Raw genomic sequence first — 8,974 nt, 5'->3', positions numbered from 1 at the left:
TCTGAATATGCAATTTTTCTGATGATATTTTGACTGTATATCATTGAAAATAATTAATTTTTCGGAAAAAAATAATGATTAATGTAATCAAATACGGTTTTTGTCCGATCAACAATGATCGCATTCAAAATCAAAATGACGTAAAAGGAAAAAAACTGTTTGAATCGAATGACGTTTTAAATGTCGTCGAAACAGAAAGTTTAGTGGATGAGTTGACAGTGTTTAACCTTTTGATCCACTTGGTTCGTTTCTCACTTTTCCATGGAGAATGGACTGTGCCCTCTGGGAAATAATAAAATTTTACTGATAATTCAACGTCTCGGCGTCGAAATTGTGCATTAGAGCACTCTCTCGAATGCAACAATATTTTCTCGATCGAGACGTGATAAAAAATAATAATTTTATTTTGTTAAATAATGCGAAAAGTAATAATTCCCATATGCGCCTGTTTCAAATTTCATCTAAAAAGTTATGAAATTGGCCGCATAGTGACACTGTAGACGCTGCGCACGGTCCCTATACGCACAGAGATTTTTGACTTTTTCCGTTATAAAGTACCGCAGCACGTGTTCGCGTTCCCGCGCGCGGTGACGAATTGTTGCATATATATAACACACGCCTCGCTGCGCGCTGTGATCCTATCGCGCAGTATATAAAGCATCAATGTGCGTATATATGCGAGCAGTGCGTGTTGTGTACTTTTTGGAAATAAAACGAACGAACGCATATATATTATATATATTCTTCATTCATCATCTCCAGGTAATTATTTTCATACGTTATTTCTTTAACATTATTAATTCATAGCAGCTGTAACTAATTCATTGTGTTGATTCAAAGTGTCGATATAAACCGGCACACTTATTCCGATTTAGTTATATCAATAATATTTATGCCCGTTTTATTTATAATCTACTGAGGGTAAAAACTGCTCGGTTATCATCCCATATCGCTGGAAACTATTTCGCCTCACAAATTTGGAATCAGTAGTTTTTAAACCTCTTTTTATAACGATTCATGAAATATAAATTTGGGAAATCTAAAATTTTCGGAAATTTCAAATCTTCAATTCAAAATAAATTTCAGCATTATTTTATATGGTAAACATATATATATATATCGATTGATATATCTATGTACCCGTCTGTATATATACTAAACCGGAATAAAAGCCCTCGTGTAAAGATATGCAAAATACATATTTTGGTATATTTAAATACTTGTCCCGAGACTCTACCGAGTCTCTTGATATATCCATCTTTATATATTCAAAATCTGTAGTATATAAAAGACATATCTAAATTTAAATTCGAACAATTAACCCGCCCTTTCTCAGGCTTTCAAGTATAACCAAAAACGACTCACGTAGTGTTTATTAATTTTGTTCGCCCTCTATCGTGCGAGTAGCACTTTTCTGCTCTCGAATCGCGATATATATTCATTGTTCTTTTTTCCCCTCATCTCTTTGAACCTTCGTTATATATACTCGCTCAACATTTTTCACGTGTTCGCACGCAGTGATTTATATTTTTATACATATTTATTGCGTTATTCTACATTCGCCATATGTGTGCTCGTGTTTTTGGATAAAACGACGATAAAAATTCCTTTCATTTTGTATCTTTCGATTAACAATTTTTCTCACACGTCGTGTGTGTTACCATTATCGAGGTTAGTCATTATATATAATGTTTCACATTTTCGTATAATTTTCACTCATTAAATATGTCGACGCCGCGAAACCTTTCATATATATATGTTCGTTTCTTTTGTATGTTTTTTTTTTCATTTTTCGATATTTTGCATGTTTATAGTATATACTTTAGGCTTTTCTACTTTTTTAAAGGTATTCGGGTTTAATTGACTATTTTAGCATTCGGATTTATTTTCCGTAGTTCGATCCTATAACATTCGATTATTGTATATCTATAATCATTGTTTCGGAATTTGTATAGATTTGTAATCATTGCAAAGACTCTACACGCAATGACCTCTACGCAGTATATAGTGTTATTGTTTCATTTTTACTTTCTGCTGGCTATATATAATATATTTTTTTCATTCATGACATTTTTATATGGCAGTTAATTATAATGGCTCAGTGCACTGCCATCCAAGTAGCAGAGTGGATTGTGATGTTCCACCAACATCGCGTGTTGTGCCGAAGCCCATTGCAAAGCATACACTGCCCACAACACTCTGAATTCTTTGTCGAGGACTTGGTTGACAAAACTTTTTTTATTTGTGGAATTGTTCAAAAAACATTGATGCCACATCGCTGTTGGAAACTTAAAGAAACGTATCGCTCCCAGTTTAAAGAACTCGCACAACAAGTAAGTTTGCATTTTTGCACGCATCAACAGAAATATAAAGACGTTTCTGTTTTTTATTTGTCATTTCGATTTCCATTATTTTCTTTGGCAGTTCGGCATACAGGAAGTGTCTTGCAATGTCATCCCTAACAAAGGCCTTTTCGTGCTCATTTCAAAGCAAAGCAAAACGGATCCAATTCCCGATTCTGTGAGTATATAATGCATTTTATTTTAAATTCCATTGATTGCTCGACATTTATGTAATGAAATGTTTTTGTTTAATTGAAAACTACATATGTCTAATCAATATTTTTCTCATTTGTTTCAAGCTTTCATACCAACCACCGTTAGCAATAGCGTTCAAAGAGATGACGAATGTTTCCAATGAAAATGTTATCACGATTCTGCCTGCTGTGTCAGAAGCCAAGTCGGTGAGTCTGTTTTTTTAATTTTTTTCACTTATCTCATTAGGATTGCAAGACATACATGAAATTATTAATGCAAAAAGTAATTATCAAAGTCAATACACATTCTTAATTTTTGAAATTTTACCAAATACTTACATTTTTACACTCGTAGCATAAAAATATAGAATAGCTTATAGAGTTGTTTTTTGTAACTTAACGTTGCAAATTAGACCCAGAAAGAAACTCTCGGGGACGAGATTTCCTCCATTGGGCAGCGTGTCAACCGGTTGGAGGTGACGAACAACGAGTCATATTGTTCCTCATTCGAGACAAAATCTTCGGCCCAAGAAGTTGATTCGACGACTTGCGATCAGAAATTCACAAAATATGTACTGCCCGCAATGAGTATCCATTATACATTGATTTCCATTTTATTACCTTCCCAATTCTTGATCATTCCAACTCCCTAGTCAAGTTAGAAGAAAAGAAGATAGCAATCAATTACGCTTCTGCTAAATCGTATATTTTTATAATATTTTGTTGCATTTTTTGTTGTAGGGCCCTGCATCATATCGAATAAAAGCGAGGTGCCGTGACTTCTTGTACATGAGCAAGAGCTGTACGGTAAGATTAACTTTCTCCATAATACTTTTCTTATATATTCTATCCCTTTTCACAACTTTCCTTTTCTGATAATATAGACAACAAATTTATTTTTGATTGTTTTGAAATTATTATGTTTTTCAGGCTTTCAAGTCGGAGCTCCGAAAATATCTCCTCAAAAGCGGGTGCAAAATTGTCGATGACAATTTTCAGGAAGTTTTGCTGTTCAACCCTGACAAGATCATTGCTGCTTTGTTCGTAAGAATTTTTTTTATATAAAATCTTTGCAAGTACGCGAAAGAAATTTTTTCTAACAACCGATTTTTTTTTTTACATGTTTATTCTTGAACTGGCAGGAAGTGATCAGTGGCCCTAAAACTTCGGAAATAGAAACGTTCTTTGCCGATTGCTTTGCTCGGCCAAGTGTTCGACCGGAATTTCGGAAATGCTGCTTCAACTGTTTAAAATCAGATCACTACAGACGCAGCTGTCTGTTACCACCTCGTCCATATCGATACTGTTTTAATTGCGGCAAAAGAGATGTTTCACTTCGGAATTGTCCTACTTGCGCTGTGTGGTTTTTCTCCGTCAACCAATACCGTGTTCCTCCGAACGAAACTTTCGATCCAGCCATCGCGCTGATTCACTACTTTCAATGGTCCGAATTGAATTAGGACCAGAAAAAAACATCGATGGGAACGCAACGATAACATTAATTTTTTGATACGAATTTTTCTACGGCTGACCATTTTTCATTGAACCGCTTATGCTTTCTAAACCGTTGAAATTATCAACTTTTTTTTCATACAATCTTTTCTTTGAAATTGTCGAAAACATTTCCGGTGAGTTTTCACAATATATTCATATTCTCAGTTTCGGTTTTTGGATCAGTTATGCGATTATTACTTCTTTCTTTCAGCTGACTTGGCCAGTTATTTTTCACAATTTATTTTCGCATTTGGCTCTAGTTTTAGTTCGGTTATGCTGTATACGATGTCGCTAAAAAAACAATTATTTAATTATTTTTAATTACTTTCCGTTGCTCAACGAAAGCAATGTTGCGCTTTTGCCATTCCAATGTTTCTTTTGCCCATACTTTTTTTAACTATTGTCTGCGACTCGACGTGTTTCAAAATAGTTGCTGCTTTTTTTTTGTATTTATTATTTGTTCAAAAATTTTCGTGCTACAAGCGTTTCCAAATACATATACCCTTTCTTTTTTGAAATTGTTTGAGTTAAAAATTCAATTTATGCGTTATAATATGCTGAATTTAAACATTGCTTATGTTTGTTGACATTCACACGTTTGTTGAAATTGCTTCTCAATTTTCTTAAGGTTATTGAAGATTTCGTAAAACTTCATAATAAAACACAGCAATAATTGTTATGATGAACATTTCTTATTATCTATAAAACATTTTCGTCCGTGTATACCCACTTATTTATACGAACACTTGTTTCCTATTCGGAGGCAAAACGATATGAAATAAAGTGTAATAGCGGAATATAATAGTTATTTATATAATAATACAGTAATAATAATATAATATTATAGCAGTAACGTTGACAGTCCTAGTCAGTTTCCCAAGCATTTGCCATGCGCATACCGTATAGAACATTGTTAAATTTCAGCACTATTACCGGTAATCGTACGTTTTCTTGTTTAATGAAGCCTCTCGTCGTTGCGCGCAGGAACCGTATATGGCCGCTTATCGGTACATCATCGGTATTTTGGAACCATTTGACAAATAGTCCATGAACCTGTTCCCCCTCATTTGTGACAAAGCTGACAATGTTTAATATTTCAGCGAATTTCCCGTTTTCTGCAGATACGTATTTGTCGCAGTTATGCGTATTACCGTTGTCGCTGATTTTGCTTGTATAAATCGTTCCTTTGACAACGGCTCTTTTCAACACCGTTAATCTACCGTTGCACGTTAATCTTTCCTCATGTAATACATTGTTCTCCCAACCATGTGGATATCGTGTTTCAGGTCTTCCTAAACTTCGGAAATCGTAGTAATGTTCATAGTCGACGTCGTCGTTGCGAATGGGTAGTTTCTTACCTTTATTCAATATATTTTTCACCATTTGTTTGATTAATATGTTCAGATGTGGATCGCTTGAAACGTTTTTGATAAAATCGTTTAACAAATATCTATTTATTATTTGCAGCTGTCTACCGGTACTGCTATTCAAGGAATTTAATATTTTATGGTTGAAACTTTCAAATATGTAAGTATTGTGCGCCCACACAGGTCCCCAACATTTTACAGAATCGGACAAGTGCCTCAAAAGGTGCATGTTGGTAGTCATATTTTCAATTCCAAAAATTTCTTCGTATTGCGTTTGAAAATCGTTGATCAATGTACGTGCGTGCTCCAATTGTTCAGCAGTCATACTGTCACTGTTCAGCACATACATTGCTTCCGATAGCATGGTGAATAATCGCAAATATTCCTCCGGTATTAAACCGTTCAAACATGGCACGGAATAATACAATAACCAATTACGCCATTCGGTAGCTTTCCATAATTTCCAAAGTCTTATGGGTCTTGATTTCCTGGCGATCCTACTCGGTGTTCGTATGTTTCTCAATCGTTCTTCGATTATACTGCGTATTCTTGCATTGGTATGAAACCAGGTATCGGTCTGCTTGCCGAAAATAATCATTCCCGTCAATTTTTTCACAACGCCAATATCGACGCAGTGCATTGAGTCGACAACAATTCCTCGTCGAAGATCGAATTCTGGCACATATTTCAATGTTGAATCTCCGATTAGACCCCGTTGTCGAGTTTCAGTACGCTGAGCTTGTGTCATGTCTTGCCGAATTTCAGCATCCGTCCGGTCAACTATGTCTTCGATGGGATATTTCCTAGAGCGATTTTGCATTGCTACTCCCGGCGCATAACAAAAGTTGCATCCATATTCACCATTATAACTCGTTGTATTAAGAATTTTCGCTCTTGCGGGCGTATCGGTTGTACAAATTGTCGTTATAAATTTACTTGTTACCCTTTCTATACCGTCCGGGCTCCATTCAATACCGGTGAAATACAATTGACGCAATTCCTCAATGAACGGTGTCATGAATATGTTAAAATCAGGTTGTTCTTTATCGACCCAAATTCCCGCTAAGATAATAAAACGTTTTCGCGCATGGGGAGGTAGCTCGTTTATCGATAATAATACAGGCCATGCGTTTTCTTTAGACGATACGGCTACTTGGCAGCCATCCGTATTTATCGTCAGCGAAAAATTGAAATTCGAATTCAAAAATTCTTGATTGTTTCGCAACTTTTTATATCTTTCGCCATCAAACAGATATTCTATTCCGTTCGGGTCGATTTTTTGGCGATTATTTCGATAATCAAGTAGATGCCACATATTCGGTATTGCAAGAATCCTTTTCAATTGCTTTCTTACATCTTGTTTGATGAAATATGACGTCATCGGCAATGGTTTCTCCGGGCCCGCGTCTCCGCATGGACAGTCCATATCAGGTATTTTACCCATCCCAATTACGGCTTTACACCTTTTGCAATATAAATAACGCGTTTGTGAATTATTTTCGTTTCGGCCCAACTTTTTCCATAAGGCATTTTTGGTGGTCGGCAAGGTATTATGGTTTGCGAATTCTTTAAACAAATCAATTACGGCTAGAATGGCTTCTAAGCTGAATTTATGACGTTCGGCTGTAGCCATGACTGCTATAAGAATTTCATGTTCACGGACATTGGGTCTCATGGTTATTACCGGTCCTTCCGCCACAGAGAATGCAGTTATGTCTTCGTTATCGTCGATATTGACATCATTATCATCATTATCATTACCATTACCATCACCATCACCATCACCATCACCATCACCATCACCATCATCGTCATCATCGTCATCGTCATCATCGTCATCGTCACCATCGTCATCGTCATCATCGTCATCATTATCGGCGCTACCATTGTCGTCATCATTATCGGCGCTACCATTGTCGTCATCATTGTCATCGCTATTCCTATCCTCATGATCACCATCCCTACCATTATTGTCACCATCACCACCGATGTCGTCAATATGAAATTCATTTAGGTCGACGATATTTTCATCTGAAAGTACATGTGGAATACTATCATTGTTGCGATTATTACCGTAGTAATCGGGTCTTCTATTGCATCACTATTAAAATTACCGTTCTCGTGCGATTCTTCGCTCATTTGGTCGTTTATTTCTGAGGAGGATGCTGCACCAGATTGCAGATATTGCAACAGATTGCAATATTCAATATGGTTGTAATTCTGTTTATTAAAAACTTTTCGTGATACATTTTTTTGGCATCTTGCATGCTCTTCCAATCTGTACGTTGGTACTTCAGTCTCAGTTGGTAAACGTTTAAACATTCGTAAGAAATTCTGAGCAAATTTCTTCCTTTTTGTGGCTATAGTGCGTTTGCATTTATAGGCACGTAAACTCTCATCGTTATCCATCGTTGCGATATTTGGTCCACGATCAGAGAGCACCTTATTTTCCAAACGAAATACACTATATATACGGAAAATAAATCTGAATAAATTTATAGAGCGAAAATAAGATAAAATAATGGACGGCTAGAAAAGTAGAAAAGTAAAAAAGCCGGTGTTTCAATAGCCGGTATAGCTGCTATGAATTAATAATGTTAAAGAAAACGTATGAAAATAGGGTATTACACCTTTTTTTGAAAACTGTTTCAAAATAATCCTGAGATCACAATAAACCAGTGGAATTTTTATTTAAATTTTGTAAGACCGAAAAGTGTCTTAAAAACTATTTTTTGTTCATTATTTTCAATTTACGCGCGGAAACGCTAGCCGCCATGTTGTTTAGGTTTGTGACGTCACTCCGTCGGTAAACAATACGATTGGGAAAGACCAAGTAACAAGATTTGTGAATATAATGAGTTATAATAGTATATCATTGGAGTCTCGTGTGCCTGAATGCAATAATACAAGTGTAAAAATGCCACAAAAATTGTGGATTATCATCGCCACCATCAACATATTTATCATATTGGTAGATTTGTAATTTCTGCTTTCACAAAATCGTCTCACATATGATGCGATTTTCATCAAATTAATGATAAAAGTCCACAAACGTACATAATAACTTGTAAATTAATTAAATTTCAAAATAACACAGAGCGCACGATAAGAATCTAGATTGTTTTTGGAATCTAATATGGCGGATGGCGTTTCAGACATTTGAAAAACAGATGAAAAAGGACGATTTTTAAAATTGAATTATAAAATTTACATTGCATTTTTATGAATAAATATTAACATTTCTCGTTTGCTTTTTATGAAATCTATCATAAACATGCATTTTTATATACTATTTTATATGGTGTAAAGGACCCCATTACCTGGAGATGATGAATGAAGAATATATATAATATATATGCGTTCGTTCGTTTTATTTCCAAAAAGTACACAACACGCACTGCCCGCATAGATACGCACATTGATGCTTTATATACTGCGCGATAGGATCACAGCGCGCAGCGAGGCGTGTGTTATATATATACAACAATTCGTCACCGCGCGCGGGAACGCGAACACGTGCTGCGGTACTTTATAACGGAAAAAGTCAAAAATCTCTGTGCGTATACGAGAGAATCAC

At 35.5% G+C, this 8,974-nt stretch overlaps 1 protein-coding gene across 2 annotated transcripts; it reads left to right on the top strand.

Moving 5' to 3' along the window:
- Positions 1-660: 660 nt before the first annotated feature.
- Positions 661-4,827, top strand: LOC122417047 (uncharacterized). 2 transcript variants are annotated; one of them, XM_043430286.1, is made up of 8 exons: positions 661-762; positions 2,085-2,333; positions 2,425-2,520; positions 2,642-2,743; positions 2,950-3,120; positions 3,278-3,343; positions 3,467-3,580; positions 3,679-4,827. In XM_043430286.1, the coding sequence occupies exons 1-8, from the start codon at positions 664-666 to the stop codon at positions 3,994-3,996; spliced, it is 1,215 nt and encodes a 404-aa protein (XP_043286221.1). In that variant the 5' UTR covers positions 661-663; the 3' UTR covers positions 3,997-4,827. The 2 variants fall into 2 exon arrangements, with proteins under 2 accessions (XP_043286221.1, XP_043286222.1); XM_043430287.1 differs by lacking the exon at positions 661-762 and adding an exon at positions 1,132-1,671.
- The last annotated feature ends 4,147 nt before the right edge of the window (positions 4,828-8,974 follow it).

Source organism: Venturia canescens, chromosome 10, assembly GCF_019457755.1.
Source record: "Venturia canescens isolate UGA chromosome 10, ASM1945775v1, whole genome shotgun sequence".
Taxonomy (NCBI): Eukaryota; Metazoa; Arthropoda; class Insecta; order Hymenoptera; family Ichneumonidae; genus Venturia; species Venturia canescens.
This window is presented reverse-complemented; position numbering and strand designations above follow the sequence as displayed.